Source organism: Coturnix japonica, chromosome 7 (genome assembly GCF_054131305.1).
Source record: "Coturnix japonica strain WE chromosome 7, WE-NBRP24, whole genome shotgun sequence".
Classification (NCBI taxonomy): Eukaryota; Metazoa; Chordata; class Aves; order Galliformes; family Phasianidae; genus Coturnix; species Coturnix japonica.
In genome coordinates, this window is record NC_140669.1 from 13763274 (window position 1) to 13780300 (window position 17027).

The 17027-nt window shown below is 37.4% G+C and overlaps 1 protein-coding gene across 2 annotated transcripts in view; it reads right to left on the reverse strand.

The window, feature by feature from the left end:
* MYLK (myosin light chain kinase) overlaps window positions 1–17027 on the reverse strand; it is a 170986-nt gene that overhangs the window by 102579 nt on the left and 51380 nt on the right. For both annotated transcript variants that reach the window (XM_015868725.3, XM_085552314.1), the window contains 2 exons: window positions 16744–16901; window positions 850–1057 (listed from right to left, as the gene is read on the reverse strand). In XM_015868725.3, coding sequence (XP_015724211.2) covers window positions 850–1057; window positions 16744–16901 — 366 coding nt within the window. The remainder of the gene's footprint in view (window positions 1–849; window positions 1058–16743; window positions 16902–17027) is intronic.

Here is a 17027-nt window from a genome sequence, read left to right on the forward strand (position 1 = left end):
GGAAGGCTGTCAATACCACAAAACTTGGATTGGGAAAGGGGAAACATCAGAAAGAATGTAGCTTGGAGTAAGAAAAATGGTTCAAGCCTTGCGCCTCATGAGCTGAGCATGTAAACTAAGAAGTTCTCCTATTCTAGAGGACAGATGAAGGCTGGCAGAAATTGTTTCCTTTAGGAAAGCCTCTGAAACAACTTCCATGCTGCCTCAGAATGGTGTCCAAACTTCCAGAGGAAGATGTCCTTTACATCTATCATCTAATTTCTAATATTCTGTTAAGATAAAATTTCTGTTTTAACAATATCTACAAAAAAAAAAAAAAAAGACAAACAAAAAACACCCCAAACGAACAAACCACATTCTGTTATCAAATGTTTTTCTCAGGCAATTTGCTCACAGTTTTCTAAGTATGAATATCTCTGGCAAGAGTAAGCACTTCCACCTGCTTCAGCTGTGTCTCTAATGGGCAGCAGTGTGTCAAATATTAAATCTTAATTTGTAGAACTGGACTTTGATAAAGAGTACAGAAAAAATATATGTATATATGAATGCCATTCTTAGTAACTATGTATTTCCTAGCTGGAATGCATACTAACACGTTTAGACATACCGTATGCTATAGTACATAACCATAACAGAGATCTCAAAGAGTCCATTGACTTAATTGAAGTCATTACATAACTTAGAGCTATGAAAAAAGGATTTCTCTATTCAGAGAAGAGTGTTACTCTTGCAACAGTGAGAAAGCATGTATGTACTGTTATGATCTTAACTGGATGGGTGGTTTAACACAACTTTTTCATTTAATTAAATTCTATTATCATCACAATAGCAGTTTAAGTATTGTCATACCTTCCACAGTCAATTCCACAGTCACTTGACGAACCCCGCCATCATTTGCAGCCTCACAAGTGTATTTACCACTGTCACCTTCCTGCACACTTTTGATTACCAAACTGAATATCCCCCGAATGCTGTGGTCCACAACATAATGGTCTCCTTCTGGGAGAGGATGTCCATTTCTGTACCATGTGATCTGTGGCTCAGGGTAGCCTCTGACCTGGAACAATGTGAGAAAGAGTGGAGAATGAAGACAAACAGATGATGGTATTAGGAAGAAATGTTGGACATTTAGCAATACAGTGGAAAGTTCTTGACACAGGAGCTGTTAAACACATGCTCTTTGCAAGCCAAATGGCAGAACATAATGAAATGAAGAAACTTTTGGCTAAGTCAAACTGTTAAAATCATAAGACTAGAGAAGCAGATAGATACCTATGCAAAAGTTTCCCACTAGAATGTTTTGCCTGCAGAAGCATAGAAACAGTGCTAATGAAAAATCCTGATGTGTAGGTTTCCATTGTTCAGATTCAAAGGGAAGAAGTGCTGTTATATCTCTAAAAATTCAAGACTGCAAGGTATCTATACCAAACATCTCTAGCATGGCTGATAAGGATTAGCTACTAATGATTAGGCTTGTATTGTAAATCTTTATGGAGCTATCTAGTTTTCATACATGCTGAGATGTAATGGCTCCAGCCAATTTACAGGCAGGAGATACAGGTACATGCCACTTTCTGTCTTGATCTTTAAAAGCAGAAGAAAAGGGGTTGCTACTTGAGATAGTATCATTAAGGGTAATTCTCATGCTATTGTGGCAGGCAAACAGTAGAGACCTAGATATGTTCACAGAAACATACTCCTATATTTAAGGAGCTTTCTCATCTACTGGTCACTTAAAGAACAGATTTCAAGAACACAAAGCAGCCCTATGCTTGTTATACAGCAACCACATTAATACATCTTTGCCTGCTATGGCATTAGTGTTACCTTCAGATTTGCAGACAGACTCTGAGTAACTGAGAACTGAGTTACTGATTTCAGTTAAGCTGTTGAAACTTCCCTGAATCTGTCTCTTTCTTTCATAAAAAGATGGAAAAACCAGACATACATCAGTTTCCACCAATGAATTAACTCCTCAGGCAAAGTTTCTTCCTCTGCTTTATGAGATGTGCCATCCGCTTTGAAGGCTGGTTTAGTATGTGTTAATTGTTAACACACTTCCTCTGTTGTCATAACAACCCCTGATTACAGTTCTCCCCATTTATTTCCTATTCTCCCACTCCAATACATTAGTATGTCATCTTCTGACTCTTTGATCCTTTGCCTGAATGCCATGAAATAACTGAGTAGATCAAGGTGAACTCAGGTAAGTAATCACTGTGTCTGAGTTTGCTCACTAGGCAAGTAGCAATACTGCATATTGAACTATATTATAAAACCTTGGCAACTGAATAGGAAGTCCCTTCAAATTCCAGGTGGGAAAAATATCAATTATCTGTCTTCATTTCAAGATGACTTGATCGTGGCTTGTCCAAATTCCTCCTTGCAGTCTCCTCTCACCTTCAGATCAGCAATTCAACTCTGCTTTCCTCTGTCTGTACAGTACATATTCTCCAGATTACAGTTCTTAGCCAAACAGCCTTACCCATTCTTAGGTTCTCTTCTTTCAAAACCTTTCAACTCCATCTCACTATGTCTGGGCTTCTCATCCGTCTGAGCTTAAGCTACAGCTGTCAGACATTTGTCTCTTTCCTTTAATTCCTTAGATATCAGTTCAGAAAAATTAATGTTTCCAGTGATGTTGTGGCTGGGAGAGAATATTAGTGAATTTGCTGAATAAATTTTCCACTTCTGATACGAACTTCCCAAGTTCCCTCCAAGTCTATATTTACCTCAGCAAGAGCCATATTCTATGCTGAGCACATTGTGGATCCCTGTGCAGTGGGATCAATCACTGTTTAAAAACTATCCTAGCATCTTGAAAAGCTCTTTGTGGCCGTGTCTTTTTCTGCTTTCTGAAAAGCAGAAGTTCCTGTTCAGCCATGCCCCCTACCACTATTCCAGAACACTGGTTTAGTGCTTAATTAGAGGGCAGGATATCAGGATGGATATCTTCCTCAGTATGTCTAATTTTCACAAAAAGAAGACTAAAATACCAATTTTTTTTGTTTGTTTTTCAGTGGTGTAGTTCTTGAGAGTTGATGTGTTCACTGGTAAAGACTGTGGTTTATACCACAAAACCATTTCTTACCATAATATTGTCTATACCCTTCTGCCTATCTTCTCCTTTTGGATTAAGTGACTTACCCAAAGCCAGAGGGTGTCTTAGGAAGGAGTTTCTACCTGTCATTTACACTTTACAGAAATTAATATAAGCTTTCCTTGAATCTGAAATATTTGAGGCAAAATGGCTTTGAGACTCCTACATTAGGAAGTAAAATAACAAAGTAGTACATCTATTGGTGTGAAGATAGAGCCATCTTTTCAGTGCATTACATCAAATCATCCAAACTAATAGTATTCTAGCTTCATCAGTTTACAGCTGATTGTAAATACAAGTGATCAGTGACACATTTTCTATCATATTTACTACTATTTCAAATTCTCAGTCATTCTTTACGGCATTCTTTAAAATGCATTGTTCCATTAAGCTTCAAACAAGACTTCCAATATTTCTGAGGGAACTACTGCGGCTGTAGCAGTGGAAATCATCTTACTTTTATTTCCTTTATTCTTTTATCATAATCTTAATTCCATCTTGCTTCACAGGAAGCCATTCTTTCTTGGCTCCTCAAATTCAGGTAGACAATTATTCATGTTTTTCTAGTATCAAATAGCTAAGCATACATTAAGTATTTTTCCATTTCTTCTATGTGCGTCTATTTCATACTTATTATTTTGTTTATCCATACCTCTACACTAAGGAAATACCACCCAGAAAAATAGAAACGACAATCAAAACACTTTCTTTTTTGAAAGTTGCATTATTCCATTTCCAAACTTGGTGGGTTTTGTTTTGCTTGTTTCATTTTTTTTTTTCAGCACCGAAATAAGGGGTAAGTAGCAGTTTTCTGAATTGCTCTGTTGCAAGAATTTATTTCAGGTTTTGGTTTGGAATGTGTTTCAAACTGAGCCAGCCCTCTCTGAAATACATACTCTTGCCATAAAAGTGTCAGGGACCCTTAAACATATCACTGGTTACTAGGTTTTGATTCGAATGGATCAGTTCCAGAACTGCAGCAGGTTTTATATTCCTTCCCAGCCTTTCCAGAGCTCACTAAAAACATCTGCCTTGAATAAATTCACAGTGAAGAGAAATTTATCTGCTTATTTAATGCCCAGCAGCAGAAGGCTATAACCCTTATTTACAGTATGCTCTGTGTGAGCATTGCCAGTCCCATTGAGGCCGTGGCTTTTCTTTGCCTGCTAAACAACACTAACAAATGGAAAATTGACTGCAAGGAGCATATACGCTGTGAGCTTTGAGTTTTTGTTGGGACTCAGAAATCATTTACAATCTTGAGGACTTGCACTAGATAAGTCAAGGCAAAACAAGCCTCCAGCTTCACACATCAACATGGTAAGTGAAAAGAGTTGAGAAAGAACCTGCTGCCTGTGAAACTTTCAGAGTTAAGATTCAGCTCTACAGCTAGGTTTGGGGAAATGCTAATGAAAAGAATTGGTGTTCCCAAAGAAAAGAAGCAAGGAGATGTTGTCCAACAAGTCTATTGAAGCAATTCACTGAAGGACAGTATTATTCAGAAATGTTCTGCTGGAAACTAGGCACCATTGTCACAAACCTAAAGGCATTCAGTGACACCTAAGGCCAAACATATTCAGAAAGCCTTTTAAATTAAGGAATGATAGAATTTATTGAGTTGAATGGAACTTTATAGGCCATCTGATCCAACTCCCCTGCAAAGAATATTGGACACCCACAGCTTGATCTGGTGCTCACAGCCCCATCCAACCTGACCTTGGATGTCCCCAAGAACAGGGCATCCACCATCTCTCTGGACAACCTGTGTCAGAACCTCACCACCCTTATTGTAAAAAACTTCTTACTTATATCCAGCCTGAATCTCCCCTCCTCTCGTTTGAAACCATTTCCACTTGTGCTGTCATTGTAGCACCTGCCAAAGAGTCTGTCCCCTTCTTTCTTATAGTCTGCTTTAACATATTGAAAGGCCTCCATCAGGTCTTCCCGGAACCTCTCTTCTCCAGGCTGATCAGACCCAGCACACTCAGCCTGTCCTCATATGGGAGGTGTTTCCCTATCTGTTCCAAAGTAAAGGAAAGCTTTTTCTTAATCTTAGCCTGTATCTATTCTCCATAAAACAGCTGCTTGTATATCAACTCCAAAAGGCACAGGTTTGCCAGTTTAGCTGTTGCAGTTTTGGGTAATCTAATGAGCACTTTTGGATCATGCATTTAACTCCCATTCAGATCCCACTTTGTGATAACTGTCACTGCTTTCAGTGAGATTAACAATGAATGCAAACCCAGAACAAGTTAAAAGAATCAGCCACAAATAGCAAAAATCCAAAGCACAAGTGGCTGTGAACTATTGACAGGCTACATAATGTTGTTGTTACTCCCTTTGACTATAGCACCTTAAGATTCCTGGAAACGTTGGCAAACTACACATGGCATATTCAAGTGTAACATTCATTATACTGGCTGAAGCATTCCATTCTTGATGTGAAGGGCTTGATAAATGTCACTTGTTGCTACTCAAGGTTACAGCAACACACAAACAAAAAGACCAGGAAGAAATTTCCCCTAATTACATCATATATAGACAGGCACATCAAAAGCTGTACCAAGAAAAACTGGCAGTGATACAACTGTCATGAAACTGCTATTCAAAATAACTCCCCTCATAAAGATGACTTCATATGCTGCAGTATGAATTCCACTAACCACTAAAAGTCTTCTCAGAAGGTCATTGTTCCCCCATGAAATCAGAATTTTAAAACATCCAGAATCTGTCAGCACACACTGTTCAGTTCTGCTTCTTCATCTGTAGCCTGCCTTCACCCTTTACTTCCAAAAAAACCACCATTAAAATCATGGTAAGTAAACTATTAAATCACTGAATAGGAAGATTGGTTGTATTTGGGTGGTTTTGGTTCATCTAAAGAATAATTGATCTTGAATTTATTGTTGAAGGATGCAAACATCCTTTTACCACTGAAAAAGTGTCATCACTGTGAGTCCATACAGCAGTTTGAAAAATATCTATCAGGAATGGAGGAAGTTGACTCTGCCTTGAGGAAAAATGAATTAATTGAACACTAGTGAGAAACAGGATTGGAAGAAACCATGGCTATAAGGTCATGTATATTAAATTTTAATTGAATTCACAACAAATGGTTGAAGTGAAATCAAGTTAGGCTAGATTCCTTCATACTGTGTTTATATTAATATCAACTTTGACCCTTCCCTTTTACCATGTTTTAACTCACTTTATCTGGCTTTTTGGGTCTTTCTACTGTTCAGTTCATTCTTCTGACAAGAAAAAAAAAAAAAGACTTCCACAAACAACCTTGGTCAAAGAACACTTAAGAGAAAGAGGCCAGTAAGCTGGTAGATGGTGTTTGAAAGAGGAATAGTCGTTTTCTTGTCTTAACATAAAAGAATGCCACAGAGTGAAGTAACTTTTTGAGAAGGCTTTGCAGTCTATCCTCTGTCTGATACCTGCCTTCAAATGCAAACCATTTTTTTTTTCTGAAACCTATAGGTCAAGAAAAGACCAAAATTATTCCCTTTATCGCAAGTTATGTAATAGATGATCTTGTCTGAAAGTCATACAGCTAAAGGCAATCTGCCCTCCTGCAGCCTCAAGGGATTCAATCAAGACAGCAACAGTTGTTTTCTGGATGTGGCTTATCCCACAAAAGGCTCTTCCTAAATCCTTTCCCCTCCCTCCCCACCAAAAAAAAAAAAAAAAAAAAAAAAGAAAACCACAAAAAACCACAAACAAGCAACAACAAAAACACCACACAAGTGTGTTCCTCAGAGTCAGTAGTCTCTAACCAGCGTCCTCTGCATTCAGCAAAAGCCAAATATTTCTGGACCTTGATCAAAAACTTGTGAACAGAATCAAGTACTTGAGAGCAGAGGATGCTACAGTAGTAAATGCTTTGTCCACCTTGCTCTGCAACAAGAAAGCAAGCTATTTCTTGTTGTATGAGTTTATATTCGTGTGAATTATTAATGTAAATTTTAGGATAAAAGTACTACAAATCAGTGGAGATTGCAATGAACGTGCCCCCGCCTATGGTATCTTTTTATGTTATTGTTGTGGTTAGTGCAGGTGATAAATACAGTTCTGGCCAGTGTATCTTTTTGCAGGTCTTATAAAAGTACTTCTGCCAGGTTCTAACAGCAGTTTGCTTTAAGAAATGAGCAGCAGATGTTCCTGATAAAGGAAAGTGGATATGATACACTGTCAACTTCTTTCTGAGAGATTAAACACACACAAACTCTATCTGAGGATAGTTTATACATTATAAAAGAAAATAAATAAATTTTAAAAGCCACCAAAAACTTGCTTTTAAAACAGAGAACCTGCCTGGCAAGATATAATATGAAAATATTGAATGTTTGGGAACTTAGCATGATATTTGTTTTGTGTGTGAGATTATAACTATCTCATCTCTTCTAATGAGCAGTCTAGAATCTACAATAGCCCTGTTTAAAGCAAAACTGGAATATATCACTAGGACTAAACATAGCTCACTTCAAAGCACTATCTATAGAAACCCATAAGAAAATAATACTCTTTCTGTAAACTTAGTGTATGTTTTTTTCAAGTGCTGCACTCTGGTATGCTACATCTGGTGTTTAGTTTTCACATTCTATATGCATACAGTCCTCATAAATTAGTCCTTTGGCCATAATCTTTACTGAAACACTACTCTGAAGACATCAGTCTTCACAACTGGAGTGTGCAATTCTCTGGTTCTTCTCCCAAATGGTGTGAAGCAAGGAGAGAAAAACGACAACGTGAGCATTCAAACAAACTGTTGTCTTGCAAAAATAGAAAAAAAAAGTAGCAAAACCAATCCTAATGCTATGACTAATGAAAAAGAATTAAAAATAGAGAGAATTAAATGTCTGATAAGTACCACCAAATGTGGCAACTGATTCTCCTGGCACCCATCCCAGGCACTCATTGCATTCTGGTTTCAGGTAATATCAAACCGTGCATAATTACATTAACTCCTTTCAAAACATATGCATTTTACTTGATTCCAATTCATGGCCATGAAAATAAAACCTCTGCACAACTAGACTGCTCTATATTGCTAACATTATCTCTGTGAGTAAAGGAAAACTCATCCTATCACATTTGAGTGAAAAGATAATATACTACTGCAAACAGGCTGCAAGATTTGCCATTGTCCCTTTTGCCCTGGTGAGAGATCAGGAGACATTATTTGAGGAAGGTAACAAGGTCCAGAAGTAATAAAGACTTAATAACTCTCTTCCTATTTATTAAAAACTATCCCTTTAAAACCATTGTTTCATCTATGTAGTGGTTAGTATGCCATAATAACAGAAAAAACTGTGGATACTAGGTAATGTGTAGCTTTTATGTTTTATTGACTTAAAGTATTGACTTAAAAAGTACTGAGTGCTTCTGGCTCCTTTTAACTGCTATATCAACTACTTCTAGAAGTCTACTAAAACCACCATAATATCATAGACCTATATGTGCAGTGTTCTAATTATGAACTTGTAGATCACAGAACACTCTCATAGAATTCAGATAAGACAAAAGATAGGGGAGAGTAAAGAGCTCAGGGAATCTTTCTCAATTTTTGTGTGAGAGATCCTTCCTTAGAACTTCATTTTGCTGTCTGGCAATCTGCAAGGGTTTCTGCAGCACCTTGGCAAAAACCCATTCATCATCCTAGAAAGCATGAAATGATTTGATCACATGGAAGAGTAACTTCCTGCCATGCTTCTGTGCTTATTCCATCTCTGATGCCAACACTGACCATCTAGAACTCAGTAGGAAAATGCTTGACTTGCACAAAAATTTGTGATGAAAACTTTTGATCAGTTTTTGTTGAAATCAGGTCTTGCTTCATTAGACCTGTAACATTCTATTTGGACTAATGTAGAGGCTGGAAGCATGCTCTCAGTTCAAATTGTAAACCAATGTTGACATTACAAACATACAACTTATGTAATTAGAGGAAACATTTCTATCCAGGTCTAGCAAACTACTGACACACCTCTCAATTTCCAGTTGCCGAAGTAAAAATAAAGATACACAAGAAATGGAATTTGTTATTTTCACCACCTTCATCTGAACCAGAATAAAGGCTCAAACAACATAGTTTAACACACACACCAAAAAAAATTTTAAAAAAAATGCTGGGAAATGTAAGGTGGAATGATACAAAAATGGTAACAAGATAGCAACAGATATTCAAAAGGTTATTTATAAGGAAAACTCACCGATATGGATGCCTTCACTAGGAAATGATGAGGCAATCTCCACCAAGGAGCAATCTCCAAGAGATGCTGCCTTAGTGGTGGTCAGCCCTTAAATGAGGTCTAGAGGAGGTGGAGTCAAGCTCCATCCCTTCAGGGAGCACAGCTAAATTACTCTCACCTGTGCTCCCACAGCTGACTCGACACTTGCCTCAGCTGCTTAATCAGAGGTTCAGGCTGTGAACTGATTCTGTGCATTGTGAAGTAGTGGCAGCCTAACCCTCTCATGGGAGCTATGCTATTGACCAAAACAGCCAGTGTATCTTCCTGCTTTCCTAGCTTGAAGATAATCTTTCCCAGTGTGCAATATCAATACATGATGCAATCTGCAAGTGTTGAATCTATATAAATTTACATGAGTATACAAAATATGTGTGATCTACAGTGGAAAATTAATAAGAAGAAACAAAATGAAAAAGTGCTTGCTGTACTCAAAACACACAGCTACTAAAAACATGCTTGGAGCTCTGAAGTTCATAACTAACGGCAGTAATCTACATATGTAGTGTGATGTGCTGGCAAAAAGCTTTGCCTCTGAATAAACATGTCCCAACTATATCAATTTCCAGCTATGCAAGAGTTATGTCTTGCCATTTAGCAGCATGTCAGTGGCAGCAGGAAATGCTAAAACTGGGCTTTATTGCTGAGTTGACTGTGCAGTTGCATGTTTATTTAAAAGCTGTTTGCTGATAGTGATGAATGCTGCTGGCAAAGGCAGTAGTTTGGAGAGGCTATAAATATTCTCCTCAGTTATATATACGGCTTCATTGTTAATACTAATTGCAGAGCTGACAACTAGATTGGGCATGAAGTGTCATTTGTTTTACTTTTCATTAAAAAGTAGAACTGACATGATGACAAATCGATATAAAATGCAATATTGGATTATTAAAATCTGAACAGTTTAGACAGCTTAGACATCTAGCATCTATCATTGTACTGTTTATTCTGTCATGTGCCACTTACTGCTATGCATTAAATAATTAAGACATCCATACAGAAACCCATGACAGAGTGCTCCTTAGTAACTAGCAGCAAACATCCTATAACCATCTACAAAACTCAACCTTTCCAAGTGTAGCATATGTATGTCTAAATCACAGTTCAGCAGAGATAAGTTACACAGTAAAACATACAAACTAAAGTGCATATACTAAAAATCAAGGGTCGAGGAACAAGTGTGTAAGAGAGAAAACCTTCAAAACACTAAAAGAAATACCAAATCTAAACTGATGTGGCTATGAATTTCTAGCTCAACAGTTCAGCATAAATGATTATAGACCTGCTGAGTTCAAGAGAAATTTTGTGGACTTGCCTCTCCTTTTTAATGTTTTCTCTCAAAACTAAAATTTCTGTGATCTTGGTAAGAGACACATACACGTGCACTCAAAAAATAGCTATATTAGTTTAAATTGTGAAAAAAATGCTTACTCTGCATATGCTTTCAATAGAGCCCCATTTAACTGCAGTCACTGGCATTCCTGTTGAGATTTGAACAAATCCATCATAATACTTTCCATTAAAACTGTGTGTAGTAGTCCCCAGAGCAGACAAATCCTTGTCTACAATTCTGTCCACTAGCATACCGTAACATGAAAACAACCTAGTTTTTGTGTCAAGGCAATGAAGACATAATTCTGCTATTCTGTTTTCATTATGTGGTGCTCTTAATCCAACAGCAGGCACCTTGATATTGGTAGTATTTAAACTTAAATAGCTTCTAGTTTTGGAAAAGAAAGCTATCTCAAAGAAGGACAAGATCACATGTAAGGGACTGGATGGGCACTGAACTTCTGAAACACACAGTTCAGTTTTGAATCCAGGTGCGTATTTCTGTGTAATCTACAAACAAGTAGACTGGACTGTGTCTCAGTACTCCACACACATATCACAGAGAACAGCAGTTATTTTCTCTGCTGTTTTAGCTAGGAATGGCATCAGAGAAGGGCCCAGCTCTAAACTGGCCTATGAATCTTGCTGTCAGCAATCATATAGTAAGTTTCACTTGAATTAGGCTGCTTAAGTGGTACCACTTCCTTTCAGTTCTTTAATTTGTATTTTCAAGATTTTATCATAATTTTTCCTCCAGAGGATTTAACTGGCATTTAATATCATTTTGCTCTGAAATACTGAATTTTCTTCCTGCAGAGACAAACTGCTGAGTTATTTTTTGATGAAAATACACTATAAGCTGAAGAATGAAACTAAAGTATATTTAACTTGTTCCAGAGTGTTCCCAGAAATGGAAGTTCTTAATTCGTTGTTTGGTGAGTATGGGGATGTGATATAAACGAGTTAGATTTCAGACATAAGATGTCAGAAGATGAGGAGGGATTTGTTATTTTTATTTTTTAGTAGAATGCATCACACAAATATTCTAAAGCCTTGCAAAAACAAAGCAAATACTACTTTCACCATAACAGTAGGGTTACTTGTGAATTATGAGGCACATGGAAAGAATGGCAACCTTTTAAGCCACACAGCTGGCAGGCAATAATTTGCCTATCAAGTTTTCTAAAATAAATTCAACCTATGTGGACAGTCAGGTCAGAGCTCTTATACTGGACTGGTCATCTTTTCATGAACTGTACACAGTTCACAGATCTTATTTGGTTCAGCATGCGCTTAGATGCTAGAAAGTCCAGATGTTACATGTAAAAATGTGTGCTGTCTGGTTTTGCCCTGTAGGTTTCCAAACTTCATACTGCATCCATGAGTAAGCAGAGCCAAATAACATGTCAAAAGCAGATTTTTTTAAACTTTGGAGTCTAGAGCTGGAGTGAATATGGACTCAAAGTACCAGCAATGAGTAATGACATGCTTTGATTATAAACCTTCACCACATGTGGCCTTCTGCAGAGGTTTGGAATACATCGTGCTTGCTGTCTATTAACGTCTGTTTTATTTTTCTGAGTAGGAAAAGCAGAATTTTATTAAAAAATGTGATTAATCCCAGCACAGGTGGCAGAATCATTGTCAGTTTCCCCACTGCTTCTTGCTTCTCTCTGCCTGATCTCCACAAATTTACTCAGACACCATGTTTCACATGTATAACCAGCAGCAACAAAAGCCACTCAGAAGTTGGCAAGTTCACACATATCATCAGACTTCTCTGAGATCTGAGCACAGATCCAGTGTTACAACAGAAGGATGATAGAAAATCAGAAAGCACATTACTTAAGGGAAGGATTTGAAATGAACCTGGCTTGCCTTAAAATTTACCATCCAGCTCCCTTATTTGAAGGTGAATAGAATGGGAAGAGCAAGATATTAATTAGTCAGTGGGTATCAAACTCTGATCCAAATGCCCCAACAACTACATAAACTCTAAACTATATCCATCATTAAATGGTTTACATGAAATCCAGCACCTTCAGATTAGAGTACCAGACTAGATTTAGTAGCTTGATATCTTGGTTCTGGCAATGAACCATATATGATGGTTCACATGAAGCAGAAAAACAACACATACTGCACTTTTTCCAACTGTGCAATACTTCATCCAAGGAGCCGAATTCTTTCCTGACCCCTGGGTAGTCAGTCCGTGATCTGCAGCACATTTGGCTGTTCCTCCCAGGCAGCACTTTAGCACAAGTATTCTTTAGCCTTATAAAATTAATGAACATCAATATTACCCTCAAAAATTACACACACATACAGACAAAGCAGGTTGAGTTAACTGCTAGTAGCAATCAAATACAGACGTTAATATCACTCTGGACATGGACAAGTTTTTTTGAAAAGCATTGGTTGACTTGCCATTGTTTACTGCTTGACACTCAGTGATATTACAGCAAAGAGCAGAAAATGCTCATGTTATATTTTGATGTAGTCTTTCTGATGCTATTAAAGTTCAGCAAAATTATGTGTGGCTAGCAGATCATGCTTATCAACAAAAAAGCTTGTTTTTAACAACCTCCTTTATTTATTTATCTATTTTAAGGAATAACCTTACCAGTTTTAGAGCCCAAAGCTTCAGATAGAGAGGGAATGATCAGGAGGATATGGTTTCGTCATCAGAGAACAGCAAAGATTCTTGGTCTTGTCTCTCAGCTGTTCAATCCGTTGACATCCATATAGCCTTTGCTATAGAACAGCACAGCTGAGAGAGGTCAAGAAATTCTAAAATAAAATCATTTTAAAAGTAGATACATAGCAACAGGTCTTATACTTCTAGATCACCATGGTAATGTACACCAACATACCACCTTGCTTGATGATTTACAAACTCTTATTTAAGTACTTCATCTGAAAAGGATATCCTTTTCATCTGTGGTACACTTGAAACCCTCATGGTGTTTGCTACAAAGAAAAGAATCTCCTTTGTCAGTATGCCAGTGAGGATAATGAAATCCAGTGATGTACATCTGAATTAGAAAGATACACAATCACAACTTAATATTGCAAAGCACTGATAAATATTCCAGTGATTAATACAACAGGTAAACAAACAGCTTTAAACAGAGCCCACTAATACTAGAGCATGCTCAGTTTATCCTAACAAATTGGGAACTGTAACACAGTTTAAGAATAATCTAGGAAAGTTTCCCTATGAGGCATCTCAGCAATGGACTGACAAACAACTTAGATGTCTATGTAGAAGAGGCTAGAGTAGTGTCTGGGGTAGATAACCCTGACTTGGCATAAGTGGTTCCACACCTCAGTTTGAGTTCCAGGACAAAATAATGTTCACAGACACTTGAAAGATGATGAGCTAACTTTCTGCCCTGTGGTCATATTGAGAAATTGAAATCTGCAGTCGAATATAGTTACACTTACACTATTTCTCTATTTCTTCTCTCTCTGTGGTCTTTAATTGTAATTTCACACCATTTGTCTTACGTGCTGTCAGAAAGAAAAGCAAGAATCTTCACTTTAGGGCTGTCTCTCTCTTGCCTACTTAATGAGAGCACAGGATCATCACAATATCAGATTTATATCCTGTCTTGGATTCTCATAATATTTTTTTTTTCTGATAAGATAGATTCCACCACAGAGGAACTCTTTGAAGAAAATCTCCCGTCTAGTCATATTTAAAACATTTTACTTTTCTTTAGCCTTAGTTCAATATTTATTCTGTGTGATAAAGCAGAGTATCAGTAACAATCCATCATAACATCTGTAGCCTATTTTCCAGGATAGAAAAACTCAAGCATGTTCAGTAGCTCCCTCTGTTACTAAATCGTAACAAATACTGTCCTTCTGAATCTTTGGAATATTGCTATGATAGAAGAAGCTACATTGTACACAACAGATTATAAAACCACTGAGGCTGCTATCTAGTAGGACTACAGCTAGTAAGTGACAGTGTCCTTCCAAACTACATTGTCAGGTTTTCACCCAACCCTGCCCATGTTACTAGACAAGGAGCACAAGGAAGATATTCATTTGAATCCAACAGCTGCAACAGAACCACACACAAACCCTACAAACATATTACACTATAAACAACAGAGCACATAAACTGAATTTCAGTAGGCAGTATGATCATTAGAAATCTCATTTTTCCAGAGCATTAATAAGGAGAACATGCAGCGTTCCATTACTCTCTATTTCCAACTATTATAGTGTACATTGTTCTCCCTCCCCCTCAAATTGCAAGTTTGTATCTCAGCTTCCAACAAGAGTTGATTCCATAGAATTTGGAATGAATGCGCAGTGATAGAGATTGGCTGTTTTATGTCTACAGCTGTGTCACATGCTGTTACTTCTCAGCTCATACAGGCGAAATGAAACTGCACTATGCAAATACTCTGCAAGGCAAGAGGCTGAAGTGCCAAAGACAGCAGCTATAATTATACGTCTTGGTTTGCCAATCTTTGGAGGTAGCCTATTTACCACAAACTAGTTGAAGATCCCACATGTATTTCAACAAAGCTGTGATCTTAATGTCTAGCACTTACAAAGCATTTTGAGCAATAAAGGTTTACTTGAACAATACAACATGCGTGCAACCAGTGTGTTATCCTCTGTGCTCTGAGGACAAGATTAAAGGATTCAGCCATACTCATATACGAAAATGAAATCTAAATTACATTTCTATCATTAAGGAGGTACAATCCAGAACCTCAATACAAGCTTATTTCTTCAAGGAACTTAAATCTTTATGTTTAGTTAGTACTGAATTTGTGTATTTTGTCCAACATACAGAAAAATAAAAAATAAAAAACAAGCTACAGTTTACCCTGGAAAAAAAAAATCAAAGCAGTGATGGCACACTAACTTGTGGGTAACCTGAGTTGCTTTAATTTAACTAAGAATATATCTGCAGATAGCTCCAAAACTAGAAATATTTTACTTGAGATTTTAAATAGGAAAAATAAGAAATGTAAAAAACTAAAATTTTGCAACATCACATGCTTTAACTTTTGTTTCATGTACTGGTTTTGTCACATGCAGTGCTGTCTGGAAGAACCAGCATAGCACTGTGCATCAGTCTCACATAAATAAGTAGCAGCACATTGTCATTTCTCTGCTGTTTGCAACTAAACAAGGCGAAATAATGAAAAAACAGTAAGAAAGGAAATGCTTATTGGGGCTGGAATATGTCATGCACACAGATATTTTCTGAGTCTCATCTCAAAAAGATGAAAACTAAGGTAATTCTGAAAAAAGAAGAAATCATTTTGCACTTAAAACCTAATATACTCCAGTCCTTGTTGAAAAATCCCAGTTCCTACCCTGCTCTTGCATAAATAAATAAGATAAATATCAGGTGCCCTCTACTGGCCCACTGTTTATGTTAGTTTCAGAAGTTATAAATTTCCTAAATTCCTTTTAGTCCCTGCTTTTGTTGTAGTGAAGTTGCAGTTTCCTGCCTCTGTCAGAGAAATCCCACCACTTCAAAGAATAGAACCGCATTTGGTTTGATGATATAGCTGTCAGCATGCAATCAGAGCATGGACAGGAGGAAGCTGAGCAGGCTGAGATGGAAAACTAGTGGCTCCAGGAGAAAAAATTGGGTTAAGGGAGAAGAAAAGAAGATAAACAGAACAAGTAATAGCTCATAGCAGGACTGAAGAATGAAAGGAACATGGATGCAAGTAAGGACAATTTAATGCCCTTGTTGTGAGGGAAAGGAGAGAACCTGGGATCCATGCACTCCAACTTCTTCAATCCCTTTTAGTTAACAAGTTTCCTTGAAGAAGTCAGCCTATCCTCTGAAGACACTCTTTTTGCTTTCAGATTAGTAGGTGATGCACATACAAAAATATCACTCAGAAACAGACCTGTAATGCTCCTACCTCCACAGGAATGGAAACACTGGTGTAATTTTCTTGAATAAAGATCTCATACTGGAGAGGCAATTTCACTAAATGTGCAGACTACTGGGCAGCCTCAGGAAAAGACAAAACCAAAATGGAGAAGCGTTTCATCATCTCTGTTTCTTACCTTCCCCTCAAATCTTGCTGTGGCTCCCAGTTGCACTCGGATATTCCGAGGAGGAAGAGTAAATGCTGGTGCTTCAGCAGGAACTGAGGGGCTGAGTGTCAGGGAGGTTTTCGATACTCGAGTAGATGTCACCAGTTTCACATCCCCCATGATGTGGACTGTAAAAGAGAAACACAAAGAATTTAGGAAGATGAATTGTTTACAGTAGCAGCTAAGAATCAGGACAGAGTAAGACTGTTATATATGTGTATAACATATATAAAACATACATATATACTGTTAAG